Source organism: Gymnoscopelus microlampas (assembly GCF_963454915.1).
Source record: "Gymnoscopelus microlampas genome assembly, chromosome: 14".
Lineage (NCBI taxonomy): Eukaryota > Metazoa > Chordata > Actinopteri > Myctophiformes > Myctophidae > Gymnoscopelus > Gymnoscopelus microlampas.
The window spans coordinates 42,764,125-42,780,657 of NC_139951.1; the positions used below are offsets into that span (position 1 = coordinate 42,764,125).

Here is a 16,533-nt window from a genome sequence, read left to right on the forward strand (position 1 = left end):
TCTCTCTCTCAGCTAAGGGGTCCTTGGGCTGAAAGCCGTTGAAGATCCTTGCTCTTTATGCATAATCCTAACCCTAACCCCAACTCCCCCCCACGCACACACGCATGCACGCACGCACGCATGCAGACATAAAGACGCGCAGGCGGATTGCATGCACGCTATGCATTCCATGTCTTTCTCGCTCACTCTCTCTCTCACATAATACAAGAATGTTTAAAACAAGAATATCCAACGAGGAAAATATGAGTGGCCACTTTGTGTGTCAGAAAATATTTGCCGTAGGGTTGATCAGAGTTACGTTGTGTGTTGTGCTCGCATGCGAGGTATACTGCATCCGACCGGAGGCCGGGCGCAGCATTCTCTCTAAGCTCATTTTCCAAAAAGGTACACACGTACTGTATAACGCGATACCCCCAAAAACGTGAGAGCGGCCGATGAGAAACGGCACACATGTTGCTCAGTGATGAAAAATTGAAAAATGGTCTTAAATTAGGAGGTTTTCCTCTAGTTCGTGAGACTGGCTTCATTTGAAAGGAACTTTCTGTAAATGGCCCGTGGTCACAAGAAATATACTCGCATGCATGCAGCGACCCAGTGGGGACTCGTGTATAGAAGAACGTTTTCTGTCGTGCGTTCCCCCGCCCTGGCGCGTTTTCTGGACCGGCGCAGTGGCCCGTGGCGAGCAGGCCTTCAGATGTGGATCTACAAGAGAACATATCAAAAATATGAGCGGTTTCCACTGTACTGTACTGCTCGAAACGCATGCATACAAGATCCAGATGTCCATGATTTCGAAGGGGGAATAATATTATATGCCCCCATCCGTGCGTGAATTCCATAAATGCCAATTTTTTCTCTCTTTGTCTCTCTCGTCTCTTTTGTTATTATCATTCTTTCCTACGTCTGTCTCCGCCGAAGCATGCGGCTCCAGTTTTTGTGAGAGAATCGGACAAAGAAAAATAAACTCGCCCGTTTGTTCGAGCGTAGGCGTTGAAAAGCGGACACAATTTTTCCCGGGCGTCTCGTGTCGTGCGATTCCGCTTCCAAGTTGTTGGTATCTTGGCAGCGCGTAAGGTGTCTATTTAAGTGGATGGCAGCAGTTTAAGGTCTGGCCTTGTTGTTTGTATGTGTCTGACGTGTCATTCAACGCTGAGGTCTGGAACAGTGGCTGGAGGAACGTACTCGAACGTATTACAGTACTTAAGTAAAAGTAGCAGCAATGCTTCAATGTACTGTAGAAATACTCTGTTGAGTAAAAGTCCTGCATTCAAAGTTTTACTTGAATAAAAGTAAATATTGGCATTGAAATACTTGAATAATGAATAAAATGTAATTTCGTCTGTATTTTGTCTCCCTGCTCTTCTATTGAGACATCAATAGACATCAAAGGTCATGTCTCACCTAGATACAGGATCTGACATGAATTTTGACCTGATGGTCAAGATTAAATTTATCCCCTGAGCAAGCAGGCAGGCTCAAATAGCTCAATGGTAAAAATGTCAGCACTTGCGCAGGAAACCGGGTTCAAATCCAGGGCAGAAGAGGAAAGTTACATAGTGCTGCTTTAAAGTACCAAAAGTAAACCTCGCGGACCCCCATCTCAAAATATTTTGTTCCAGGGACCCCCAGAAACAAAGATTTGAGTTACAAAAAAAAATAAGAATAATTAAAATATTTGCAAACATTTTCATGATTTTTCAAAGATAGCAGATCTACAAGCTCACTCGGTGCCGCGCTATGAGCTTGTATATCTGCTATCTGGCAATAGCTGAAATCTAAAATGACACAGATGCGTTTCCCAGATTGAATTGGTTAATAAGTACAGTACACGAGTACTGTATTATGTACTTAGTTACTTTCCATCACTGGTTTGCATGTGTGCCTATTAATGCTGTGTCACCGTTCAGACTGAGGTTTTTGGAGGACCTGTGGAAAGCCTGACAGCGTGCTAAACGGGAAGGTTTTGGATGGTAGATGTTATGAAGCAAAAACACATACACTGTACAGTACATGCCAGTAACTTAGTTCTGCTTCCTAGGAGGGAAAGAAGACACATTTTTCTGTCCGCACGCTATTTTCTTGCACGACTTTGCCTTTGGAACCGATTGTCAACCTATGATGTCGACTGTATAGGAAACAGTGTGGTGATGTATCTGGTGGTGTGGTGATTCTCAACCGTTTGAATTTCAAGGACCCCCAGGCCAGGGGCCTTCAACAGTGGGTCCGGGACCCCTATAGGGGGTCCTCAGAGTTACTACAGCCAAATCTTTGTGTGATAGGATATTTCTTTCTACATGAACCACTTGATTCCCTATTTTGAGGAGAACTTTAGCCAAACATAGCAGATCTACAAGCTCACAACGCCTCGCGCTGCCTGCTTCATCTCTCTCTCAGCTAAGGAGTCCTTGGGCCGAAAAACGTTGAAGACCCCTTGCACTATAGGCCCCTATTCGATAAGATGCTTTATCTCTCTGGTAAAATCCTCAGTGTTAATTTAACTCTGAGAGTGTATTAATTGAACCAACAACACATTCTCACCAACAGTCGTCCTGTAGTGACGAATTTGGGAGGAAGAATGACAGACCTGCAATATGTGATGAGTTGGGGTGCAAAAGTTACGCGTTGGGAGCGGCCCGTGGCCTAGTAAGTGACGAGCTGTCATTTGACAGAGCTTCAAGTTACGTCCAAATAAGCGGGTGGAACAGTGAGCTTGATAGCTTACTGAGTTTTAACCCATTAAGACCGGGAAAGGGTCTGTTTAACCACTTTAACCATTATCTTATATTTTGGCTATTAAAAAATAGCAGATCTACAAGCTCATAGCGCGGCAACGAGTGCCGCGCCATGAGCTTGTAGATCTGATATTTTTGAAAAATCGTGAAGATTTGTAACATATTTTTTAAAGCAAACATATGTATCTCAAATCTTTGCTTGACTGGGGATTCTACAAATGTCCAGCTCTTGGACTTAACGAGGTGGAGGTGGTTCATCTGCACCGCCACCACCAGCGTCTACAGACTCAATGGGGGTTTTCTCTCCTATATCAATAATCTATGCACGTCAAATGCTAATGGAGTCTAATCGCCAAAATCTGCACTTTATCTAATAAACATTTTGCTTGTATCAAATCATGGTGTGATCTCTCCTTTTATTGAAAGTGTGATTTAGCTGGGGTTATGGATAGACTATAGAGGTATGCCCCATTTTATTTGGTGGCACGCGGGGTGTCGCTCACGGAAAATACCAGATCTATGATGAGTTATGAGCTTGTAGATCGGCTATTTAGGTTGTAAGACACTGGCAAGCAACTAAGTGTATGTGTATAACTCAGGATTTAAGGTTAGGTTTAAAACGGTAAAAAAAAAAATACAAATCCACTTATAAAATTGCCAAGCTAAAAATGTGATGTCCTCGTAAGTATAGACACACAAAGAGTGTGTGTGTGTGTGTGTGTGTGTGTGTGTGTGTGTGTGTGTGTGTGTGTGTGTGTGTGTGTGTGTGTGTGTGTGTGTGTGTGTGTGTGTGTGTGTGTGTGTGTGTGTGTGTGTGTGTGTGTGTGTGTGTGTGCGCGTGAGTGCGTGTGTGTGTGTGTGTGTGTGTGTGTGTGTGTGTGTGTGTGTGTGTGTGTGTGTGTGTGTGTGTGTGTGTGTGTGTCATTATGACAGCAGGCAGGCAGCACATGTTTTTATGTAGGATAATTAACCCATTAGGAGATCTGGTGTGGGCTTAATCCAAGCAGTCTGCCGACATCAAACAGGGAAACCCTCCCCCCCCGTCGGTCTAGACAGGTGAAAGCCGGCCGATAACAGTAACCCTAGTAGGGCCAACAAAACATAATACTCTCCCTCCCTCTCTTCAGGGGGAGAGCCTCTCTCACTCTTACATCACACACACTGTGTTTGCGCTTGACCTCCGTGTTCGCTCCGAGTAGCAACAACATTTCCACAACAAAAGCCGACCCGACAGGTTGCGTTGCGGCAGCAATTGTGTCTCGCTGCTATACAACACGGAAAGGGAAACGTTTAGTGGAAACGTAACACTTTTTCAAAACGGCCGAGGAGTTTGAACTGGTCTGGTGCTGGTTTCCTGTCTTAACCCATTAAAACCGGGAACGAATCTGTGTCATTTTAAGATTTCTTTGGGCTATTCAAAAATAGCTCATAGTGCGGCACCGAATGCCGCGCTATGAGCTTGTATATTTGCTATTTCTTTGAAAGGAAATAGTGAAAATGTGTGCAAATCTTTGAATATATCTACACTTTAACTCAAATCTTTGCTTCTGGGGTCCCTGGAACAAAATATTTTCAGACTGGGGTCCGCGGTCAAATACATATCATTTTGGATGGTCCTTGACATGAAAAAGTTGAAGAACCACTGATATATATATATTTTGTAAAACTGTTAGGATTTAGAAGACATTTGTAGAATCCCCAGAAGCAATAAGATTTGAGTTACAATTGTTCGCTTTAAAATATATATATATTCAAAGATTTGCACATATTTTCACGATTTTTCAAAAATAGTAGATCTACAAGCTCATAGCGCGGCACTCAGTGCCGCACTATGAGCTTGTATATCTGCTGTTTTTGAATAGCCAAAGGAATCTAACAATGACACAAAGATGCGGTCTTAATGGGTTAAGAATAGGACACTGAAATCACCCAAAGCACACGCGAGCGGCACACACACACACACACACGCATAAAAAAAAAAAAACTAAAATATGTTTTTTCCCTCAAAGGGCATTAGCAAAAGAAACCTCAGGTTGATTACATTTCGCTTTGGCCAGAGTTTAAGGTCAACACACACACACTTCAGATCTACTAACTGACTGGGAACACCCAGAAAGCCACATTAAGTCGTCGTAATAAAATAAAAAAACAGGATGAAAGCTCGGTTCCCCCCGAAGATCTGAGTCGAGTCAGGATGGATGAGACACGGGACCATACGGCACAAGAGTATAGTTTTTTTGGGGAGGAAAACGTGGACCCAAGACAAGGAACACACACGAGCTCTGATGGCGTGTAGACCTGATGGAAAACAGCACGGTATAAATTAAAAAGAAAAGAAAAAGAAAATTAATAAATAAACCAGGGCTGCTAGTGCCCACGCAGGCGGAGGTTTCAAAGCAATGCTGGTTTATTGAGAAGGTCAGAAGTTTTGGGATTTTTCAAACACGGGCCAGAGAGCGTGACAAGCAGCAGCGACGCTGTCAAACTAGCGATTCTTTAACTGTCTCCCTAAATGACACATTTTGGCACCAGGGCTCTGGGTGTTGCGACCGACCAACCCGACCGGCTTCTTTCTTTCACTGTTTTTTATATGGTGTGTTGGAAATCCCCGCCAATGGGCCAGTTGAAGGAGGATTCTGGGAAATGTTTTGGGAGGCAGGCTGTGTTAGGCCCTGCCACGTCACATTATGTAAGCCAACGGGGTGACATTTGTAAAAAAGGAAATAAAAAACAAAGTTTAAAGAAAATGCTTGCTCAGGCAAAAGTTTTATTTCAAAATGTGTCAAACCAGAAACAGGATTGTGTCAAAGGTCGTGTCCAACTATAGACACAGGATCTAAATGTCTCAATGGAAGAGTGGTGAGAACAAACACAACCACCCCAATGTTCTCACTTCATAATGCACTTTTTTCCCCTGCCTAGATAGATAGATAGATAGATAGATAGATAGATAGATAGATAGATAGATAGATTTTTATTATGTCATGCACCACATGTTTGCCCAGCCCACACAAGCTTATAAGACACTCACAAAATGTACATACACCAAGATACACTACAAACAGAATGCATTGCATACACATATTGATTGTCCTGGATGTGATACATCGTCCTCCAACACAACTGCCATGCCTTCTCTATGAATTTTCCTTAAAACAAAAACTTCCTTATGGAACAGCCAACTTAACATATAACATTCAGACATCCAAAACAAATCTGGAATCTTATCCTGCATTCTTTCAATTAAGGAATTTCTTAGGTCATTGTACAGTGGACGGTGAAAAACTAAATGAAACTCATCCTCCAAAACTCCCAGGTCACAAAGAGATGTATGCAAGTATCCAAAAAAGACAGATACTCAAGTAAAGCACAGACAGTCAAAGAAATGTACTTAGGTCCAGTATAGTACTCAAGTAAATGCACTTCTTTACTGAGTATGTGGCCCTCACATTCCCATAGGGATGGGCCCTTCACTCTGTAGACACGAACCGACCATTACAATAAACAAAGAGGAGCGAGCGAGCCCGGCCCGGGACAGATGCCTCAAACGTTTGTAAGCTCAACGTTCACTTTTTCGCTGCTGAAAAGAATCACATAATTCTGGCAAATTGGACTCGGCGATTCGTCACAGAAAATCTGGCCTTGTTTGCGGGCAACTACCAACACTGCCTCCCCGCTCCAAACCACCCACCCACGCAGGCAGGCATGCACACACACACACACACACACACACACACACACACACACACACACACACACACACACACACACACACACACACACACACTAAAGAAACTGAACAGCTTGAAATCCATCAGCCGATGTGTAGAAAGTGAAGGAAAGTACTGTAATATATACTGTAAGTTGTATATATGACATGTACCGTCAATCAGTCAGTGATGGAAGAAGTACTCACGTTTGTTACTTAAGTAAAAGAGTCCAGTATTAAAAATCTACTTAAAGTATAAAAGTATTGGCATGAAAATGTACTTTAAAGTACCAAAAGTAAAAGTATGCATTGTGCAGAATGTCCCAGTTCAAAATGTATAAAGAAATCTTTTGAAAATAGAAAACAAAAAAGAAAACATAAGATTTCTTTTTAAGTTAGCCGATCTACAAGCTCACAATGTGTTGCGATGCAACGCATTGTGAGCTTGTAGATTCGGCCAATTTCAAATGGCCGAATAAGTGGTTAATGCCTGTTTTGTAATAATAATCCAAATCTAGTAACTAGTAACTGTAGCGGTGTAAAAGTACAATATTTTCCTCTGACATGTAGCAGAGTGGAAGTAAATGTACCGTTGATCGGTGGAATGCGATCGAATGTTTTTGTTTTGTTTTTTGTATTTTTGGGGAGGATTGTTTTATTACTGAGCCATTGGGCACAAATCCTTCAAGTTTTTGAGAGAAAAAGAAGAAAAAAAAGGACGACTTTTTCTTACGCCAGACGTACACAGAAGGCAAAGGAGCTGACACCCAGTTTTTGACAGCGTGTCCTGTGAGAGGGGAGCGGTAGAAAGCCTGGCCATGCAATAGGATTCCTTTTTTCCCCCCGCACTCGTTTTGACAAGCACTTCAAAGTAGAAAGAAAAAAGAAGAGGGGAAAAAAAAAGGACAGAAAAGGGGAAAAAACAACAGTTCGTTGACCTCGAGAAAGCCAAGTCTAAATGAATGGGACTCTATCGGGAACTTGCACACGCGCACACGTGCGTGCGTGCGCACACGCACAAACACACCCACACCCACACACAGACACGCACACGCACGCGCACACGCACGCACGCACGCACGCACGCACGCACGCACGCACACACACACACACACACACACACACACACACACACACACACACACACACACACACACACACACACACACACACGGAGCACACACATTTGTGTTACTATACTTGTGAGAATATGAAACAAATTTAAATTGAGCTTTGAAATTCGCAGAAAATAGCTTACAAAAGTCAAGCAATAGCAGATCTTCAAAAGTTCTCATTATGCAGAATGTCATATTTCATATTTCATAATGTCTACATTTATAAAAAAATATTTTGAAAATAGCAAATGATAGGCTACGACCCGAGCTTGTAGATCTGCTATTTTCAAATAGCCTGCGTATAGGGGAATCCAAGTTATTTTATGTTTTTGAAATAATAATCTAAAGTCTACAAAGTAAACTAAAGTATTCAAATAATTGTAGTGGAGTAAAAATACAAAAAGTACTGCAAATTGGAAATACTCCAGTAAAGTAAATACACCTCAATATTGTACTTACAGTAAGTATAGTACTTGATGTACACACACACACACACACACACTCACTCACACATGCACACGCGCACACACGCGCGCTCTACACAAGCTATCAATAAGAACCCTCTCTCTCAGATGTTTCAAGAAGGAGCTGACAAGACTTTTCCACCGGAGAAGAACAGATGCACTCCCTCAAGAGAGCCGTGGCCGTCGCACCACTTATTTATCCCCCCCCCCCCTGCCCCACCACCCCCCCTCTCTCTCTTTTCAATCCAAAAGGGCCCTCTTCTGTTTTAAATGGGGCAACATTAAGTGTAGCACCGGGGGCCCCGAGGGTGTCGTCCAGAGAGAGAAAACGGAGCGAAATTCCAGGGAATCTTGGCAACTCCTCGGGATAGATGGGAGACCCCCTCTCAAACGGCCACAATGGACTGAATAGGTAAACAGAAAGGGGTGTGAAAGACGGATGGCAGAAAGAAGAGTGTTCGCTCTCAAGAGGGGGGCACAAAGGGGCAAGGGGGCGAGGGAGGGAGGGGGGGGCCGGGGTATTTTGGCGAGAGAAGAGGAGGGTGGTAGAGAAGAGGAGGAGGGCAGAGGTGGCATTCCATTCAAAAAAGACTGGAGGGTGGCAAAAAAAAGTGACCACTTAAGAACGATTTAAAAAAATTGCAAAACTGATCTACAAGCTCATGGCTTGTGAGCTTGTAGATCAGCTATTTCTGCTATAGATAAAATATATAATCATTTCCCCCAAATTATGGAGCCCCCTTTTTTAACGTGATTTATATGTATGGTTGCAGAAGTGTTTAGTTTTGTTTAGTGTCGATCTAAAATCAGATTAATCTGCAAACAAACAACATGTAGAGGTGGAGATAATGATACTGAATAAAAGACCTGAATTAATCTAACTTCCCGGGGGGGAAGATTCCCCAGATGACACCCCTGAAGAAGGGGTAGGTATAGGGTGGGCCGGAAGGAGGGGTGTAGGTAGGGTGGGCCGGAAGAAGGAGTCAGGCAGCAGGCGAGAGTAAAAGTTCTGTCTCCCCCCAGGGCTTTTAGAAGCGTGTGTGTGTGTGTGTGTGTGTGTGTGTGTGTGTGTGTGTGTGTGTGTGTGTGCGTGTGTGTGCGTGTGTGTGTGTGGGGTGTTAACTCAATCAAAAGGTGAATTATACCTCCTGAGCCTCTCAGGTAACCTTTCATTACAACCCTAATCCTTCTTAATAACAGAGCTGCGATGTCGGCGATGCCCCATTACACAGCAAACTGCTGGGAGGAAGGGACATTATTCCCCATGGACCGGTTGGAACGCGAGCATGCACGTGCACAGCGCGTAAACCACACACACACACACACACACACACACACACACTGACAGACGTGATCAATCACAAATCCCGTAGACTTGAGCATGGGGGAATCTTAGGATACGGCAGGTTAACTCACTCCTACTTATAGTAAAAAATATTGAGACATCTCTCTCGAGGCGGAGAGTCAGTCAACAGTGGTGGAAACAGTATACTCAAATGTTTTACTTAAGTAAAAGTACCAATACTGCTGTATTGTAGAAGTGCTCTGTTACAAGTAAAAGTCTGGAATTCAAAATTTACATGAGTAAAAGTACAAAAGTATTCAGTTTTCAATGCATTGTAGTGGAGTAAAAGTACAACATTTGCCTCTGAGATGTTAGTGGAGTAGTAGTAAAAGTATTGGAAATTGGATATACTCCAGTAAATTAAAAGTACCTCAAAATTGTAACTTAAGTACAGTACTTGAGTACATGTACTTAGTTACTTTACACCACTGCTCCTACTTATAGAAAGAATATTGAGACGTCTCTCTCTCTCGAGGCGGAGAGTCAGTCACAGTCAGTGGAAGTTTGAGTGAATGGATGGGGTCAGAGTTTGTTCAAAGTCTCACTTCTGGTCAGGCAACATTGACCTGCTTCTCTCTCTCTCTCTCTCTCTCTCTGACGGCAGATATAACTTAGTTACCACCTCGTCCTTTGGGTTAACGAGTGTGATTCAGAGCCTGTCTGCTGTAGTAAAATGTACACAGTAAGATACCAGTGTTCATCTAACTCCAAAGAACGTACAGAATGATGGAACCAAATGGACCCTACGGGTCTTGTATGCTCTTCTGAGTTAGATTAACAAGTTTAAAGGGGTTTAAGGAGATGTAGGCCGTTATAACCACCCTGAAGAGTTAAGCAAGGCAAATACGCCCGATTTACCCAAGACTTCAGTGTCATTTTTATTTTATATAGGCTACTGACATACTATAACATCCTTATTAAAAATTCCATTAAATGCCCTACAGTTTACCAGCCACTGACTGTAATGTCAGCACTGCTTAGCAGAATATTCAGTCAAACTTTTGTCTTTCTTTTTCCTTTTATTAAAAAAATATATGTTTGGTTTTAATATGTTTGACCATTAAATAAATAAATAAATATATAAATACATGAATACATAAATCAATAATGGTTTGCTTAGGCTACATGTAGCCTAATATAAACAAATTAATAAGGGATTTAATTAACTTAACGACTATAAGAAGCTATGGTTTCAATTCAATGATGTTGGTTTTGGTCTGTAATGGAGACATTTAGAGCTCAAGTAAATAGTCACACAAATCAGGTTTTGAGTACGTGTGCAAGTCTAGATTGCAGGCATTTAGACCAGGTCACATTCACAATGAAATGTCAATGAATATAGCATAATTAAATTATAATTTCATGATTAGGAACGGGCACATAAATTTAAACAGCCAATTAACGGGCTAATTAAGTTAATTGAAAAACTTTTTTTATGCTAATGTAGAAAGAAGAAAAAAGTGGATTTTCTTAGTTGCACACTAAATTAAAATGAGATTATATGCTCCAGAGGGACCTTAATGTAACAACATTAAAACTTTTAATTGGGACTGTCACTGTCTTAACGTGTCAACAATAGCCTGACAGCAGAGATAGCAAATAAACAGGTTAATTCAATTATTAAAACAATGTTTAGCTGGTTCCTAGCTAGTTCCAATAAAAAAATAAAATAATAAGACATCCTGTAGCCATAAAATACAATGCAACTATGAAAGTGTACAACATGGAAATGGACCTTTACGGGTCCATTTGGTAACATTTTGTATACTTTTCAAACATTTTAGTACATTTACTTTTGGTACTTTAAGTATATTTTGATGTCAATACTTTTGTACTTTTACTCAAGTAACATTTTTTTACTAAGCCTTTTACTTGTAACAGAGTATTTTTATATTGTGGTATTGCTACTTTCACTTAAGTAAAATATCTGAGTAGCCTACTTCTTCCACCACAGCCATAAAATACAATGTAGCCTACTCTGAGAGTGTACAAAATGTAACCAAATGGACCTGTAAGGTCCATTTGGTTACATTTTGTACACTCTCAGAGTTAAAATAAACAACTAATAGTGTGTTATTATTATAATTATTATTTCAATATAATTAGTACCTGTACCACTCCAGTCCTTGGTCGTAGTTCCTATCGAAGAAGTGCGGCTCCGCTCCCACGGCCCTGATGTCGGGGTGAACCCGCAGGAACTCCAGCAGAGCCCGGGTGCCTCCTTTCTTCACCCCGATGATGATGGCCTGGGGCAGCTTCTTGGCCCCTTCGCCCTGCAGGAGGCTCAGCTTCCCCCCGGAGGATGCACCACCTCCTGTGGTCCTGATTAACCTCGGCGACAAGGCTCTCCTGTCGGAAGAAGAAGGAGAAGAAGACCACATAATCCAGAGCTCCGTATACACCAGTGGTTATCAAAGTGGGGGACCCCCAGGGGTCCTTGGGGGGGGGGTTCCATGGGGGTCCCCAGGAAAAGTAGTTAGCATCACAATCATTTTAATCCATTTAAATATTGGCTGGCTATTCAAAAATAGCAGATCTACAAGCGAAAATTGTAGAAAAATATAAAAAATGTGTGGGATTTTTTTTAGAATTTAGATTTTTCTCTTCTGGGGGGGGGGTCCCTGGCACTAACTATTTTCAGATGGGGGGGGGGGGGTGTGTCCGCGGCTAAATACATATACATTTGGGGGTCCTTGACTTAAAAAAGTTTGCCGTACACATCATCATCCTGATCCCACTTCTGCAGCAGCCTCTTCCTCCGGAGCTCCGAGGAGATCAGGTACCCGGCGGAGAGCTCTCCTCGCCCGGCTTCCGATCCTCCTCCTCTCCCCGGTGAGGCAGAGGAGGAGGAGGTGGGGGTGCATCGGTCGGCGAGGCAGTGCAGGAGGTACAGACAGGTGAGGATCATCAGCATCAGGACCCCGGATCGTCTCCAAATGACGCCCGGGGACACCGCGGAGGACGATCCCGGGTCCAGTTTAATATTATAGAAGACGCGGCTAATAATCGCCATAATAACAACAACGGTCCTGGTGCTGGTTCGAGTCCCGGCGGCTCCCGCTGCAGCAGGGTGGTCGTGATGGTGGGCTCAGAATTATTAAGCACAGCCATCCTAGGATAATGCACGCATCCTCCTCGGAGCTTCTTGCCATGAAGAAATGGAACTTGATGATTTCTCGTTCTCAGAGAGAACAGGCTGCATCCGATCCACGCGGTGTGTGTGTGTGTGTGTGTGTGTGTGTGTGTGTGTGTGTGTGTGTGTGTGTGTGTCAGTCAGTGTCTCTTAAAAAGAATAACGCTCTCTTCTTGTCAATGTCCACAGTGTTGAAATGCCTCCTTCTAATGGCATGGACAAGAGGAGGTGGGGGAAGTAGCTAATAAATCAATCAGGATGATATTATTATTATGTGTCAGTTTTTTCATGTACGCGACTTTTACGCATATGTTGAATTTATGAAAGTGTCTACTGTTGCATTTATTTAAGTGATGTGCTGCTCGCCTCTGTCTGTCGTGTCCACACATGTGTGTTTTGTATAAACTTGTGTCGGGCATCATCATGGTTAGGCGGCTAGTGGCAATGCATAGGCTACTGGGCACAGCCAATGAGTATGACTGGAGGTTGTGCCAAGGTAGGAGCAGTGGTGGAAAAAGTAGGCTACTCAAATGTTTTACTTAAGTAAAAGTACCAATACTGCAATATAAAAATACTCTGTCACAAGTAAAAGTCCAGAATTAAAAATGTACTTGAGTAAAAGTACAGAAGTATTGGCATCAAAATGTACTTAAAGTACCAAAAATAAAAGTACTGAAATATTTGAAAATAGCCGATCTACAAGTTCACAACGTGTTGCGATGCGACGCGTTGTGAGCTTGTAGATCGGCTATTTTCAAATAGCCTCTGTATAAAATAGGGCTAAAATGGTTAATGTAATCATAATGTAATCATTTATCTGAAAAGTAGTTGGTAAACTAAGGTTTTCAAATAATTGTAGTGGCGTAAAAGTACAATATTTGCCTCTGAGATGTAGTGGAGTAGAAGTAAAAGTATTGGAAATTGGAAATACTCAATTAAAGTACAAATACCTAAAAATTGTACTTAAGTACAGTACTTGAGTACATGTACTTAGTTACTTTCCACCACTGGGTAGAAGAGATAGTGAATGGGGACACGCAGTGAGCCAATGAGAGCCCGTGGTGGGCGTGGTCGTGGCATGCACGCAGTGCCCACTATAGAGCGTCGCAGTTCCCGCCCACTTCCAGTTGCCGGAAGTAAATACTCAATGCATTTTTCCCATTGACTTTTCCGAAAATATTTATATAAATTAATTTAAGCCAAGAATCAAGCTATCCAGGATGCTGGTGAATCATGACCATAAAACGTTTGATTCTGTGAAAAAACTTTTTTGAAAATGGCAAAACAAAGGGGATTTATTAAACATAGTATATCATATCATTAAATATAAAATTTTAAAAAATCACAGAAAAAAAGGTTTTATGGTCATGATTCACCAGCATCCTGGATGGCTTGATTCTAGGCTTAAATTCATTGATATAAATATTTTTGGAAAAGTCAATGGGAAAAATGCATTGAGTATTTACTTCCGGCACCCGGATTCTGTGCAACTGCGATGCTCTATACTGAGCATGGAGGAGACTTTATCAGTTCAGTGCATCTGAAATTATAAAGCTGCAAGCATTTTGACTGCAGGGTGACAATGATCCTGCATTATTACAACACTGAATGTTGGCACGTACCCAAGTACATTGTGCGCGCGCACGTACGCATGCACGCACGCACACACACACACACACACACACACACACACACACACACACACACACACACACACACACACACACACACACACACACACACACACACACACACACAAATACAGCTTAGTTAACACCTTGTCCTTAAATTATCAGAATCATGAGGACAAGGACATGTGTTCTTCTTTAGTAAACGCACACACAGTAAAATCCCTGTACAAGTAACACACGCACACACACACACGCACGCAAGCACACACACACACACACACACACACACGCACGCACACACACACACACACACACACACACACACACACACACACACACACACACACACACACACACACACACACACACACACACACACACACACACACACACACACACACTGTAATATATCTAAGATAATTCTAGAATTAATTATGAGATTGTACTGTACAGCAGTGATGGAGGAAGTAGCCTACTCACATGTTTTATTTAAGTAAAAGTATCAATACTGCAATTTAGATTGATATGATATAGATATAGATATAGATATGTAGATATAGATATAGTTGTGGTGCTATATAGCACCTAAGCACAATTACTGAAGTCCTATAGAACAATGTGGTTCTCAATCCTTGCATGCATGTCAATATGTATTATTTATATATATATATATATATATATATATATATATATTTTGTAGGGGTAATTGAATGCAGCATTCTCATAATCACAAAGCAAAGCAAAGCAAAGTTTGTTGTTTACCCAGGGTGTCGGACTAAGCACGAAGCTTGTTTCCAGCCGGACCCTGCATGGAAGCCTTGCTCAAGGGCTATTCAGCGGTGATTCATGATTGATGTGATGAATTGGGGAATCGAACTAGGGACCTTCCGGTATCAAGGCCGCGTGACTCCATAGTCTAAACCAGTTGTGCATGATTGGCCAATACGCTTGTGCAAGGACGCGCTGCGATTGGCCAGTAGCCACTTTGAGTGACAGTTGGGGCAAACGCTCTCAGCAAAACATTATTTACTATTCTGTCCCTATCGGTACACAACTCGAACGGCGCTGAGTCGACTAGCAGACCTTCGGCCGGTCGACGCGGGCACTCGCGCCTGGAGGCGCTCGGGCGCGTCTCCTCGGCCTCAAGGTCTGCTGAGTCGGCGCGCCTCCGTCATGGTCCAAAACTATACTTTATCGGCGAAAAAAAAGAGTCCGCGGTTGTTTGAAAAAGGCACTTCCGCGTTGGCCACAGAAGGGGGCGTGTTTATAGCACAACTGGTTTAGACTTTGTAATGTCGCATCAAGGCCGCCCCTCTAACCACTAGGCCACCGCTGCCACAATATACACACACTATATCAAATACATCTAATAAATATATGGGGCCTGCCCAAATGTCTAATTCAAACAAAACAGGCATGCACACATGTCAGTCAAATACATGAGCCATTTTAGTTCATCATCAATAAGTAGCTTATTAATAGCCTACAGGCTATCTCCTGGAATCTCTAGGAAACTGAAGAAAACTACAAATGGCTGCCAAGTGACGTAACTCTCAGTGCTTCTTTCCTATTGGTTGGCTGACTTGGCTCCAAGTCAAAGTTCAACGTGCAGGGTGTCATATTACAAAACAACAGATCTACAAGCTGACAACACGTAGCATGGAAACACGCTGCGAGCTTGTAGATCTGTCCTTTTTGACAAGTGATGCTGAGTGCAGAAGGGATGCTGCGTCACAGCGCGAGCTTTAAAGTTCGTCGCGAGCGAACGGTAATAATATAAACTGCGTCATCGTTGATTCATCAAGAAGATAGAAGAAAGCTGCTTAAAGAAGAGGGAACTTTTTGAGGTGAGTGTTTAATGGCAAAGAATGTGTCTTTTGACGTTACTGGGGAAACTTTATTTTGGTCATTTGCGATTTTGTACCGTGTTTTTGTCGTGTATTCTGCAGTGTCTTTGAAGACAGCGATAATGGCTGTTATGGATATTAAGTATGTTAACAATATGAGCCTCCCATGTGGCAAAAACAAAGACTTTAACTAGACGTATCTTGATAGGTACAGTTGCCCAAATGATAATATTATTAGAACCATTTTGTGTCTGTCAACAGCTAGAGTTTAACAACTGTCAACCTGGCGTCCCTATATTTTGGACATGTCATTATAAGTGAAAATAGGGAAAATATCCTATTTACAACAAGCTCACAACACAACAGTTGTATAGTGACACATGGGCTTGTACATAATCTATTTAGCTATACAGTACTATGGTGGTTCTCAAAGTAAGGTCTGGGGGCTTAAAGGGCTGTCAGTGGGCCCCAAGCAAAATGAGTTAAAATAGCATTAAAATGAGTTTGACTACCATAACCCTATTTTATAGTCGCCCTATTTATCTATTTACATTATT

At 42.3% G+C, this 16,533-nt stretch overlaps 1 protein-coding gene across 1 annotated transcript in view; it reads right to left on the reverse strand.

The window, feature by feature from the left end:
• The window catches only part of LOC311060710 (heparan sulfate glucosamine 3-O-sulfotransferase 3A1-like), a 65,912-nt gene extending 53,352 nt beyond the window's left edge, over nucleotides 1-12,560 (reverse strand). Inside the window, exons 1-2 of the mRNA XM_084079009.1 lie at nucleotides 12,083-12,560; nucleotides 11,475-11,714 (exon numbers count right to left, since the gene is read on the reverse strand). Of these exons, the coding sequence (XP_083935135.1) occupies nucleotides 11,475-11,714; nucleotides 12,083-12,378 (536 nt within the window). The 5' untranslated portion in view covers nucleotides 12,379-12,560. The remainder of the gene's footprint in view (nucleotides 1-11,474; nucleotides 11,715-12,082) is intronic.
• Between the last annotated feature and the right edge of the window lie 3,973 nt (nucleotides 12,561-16,533).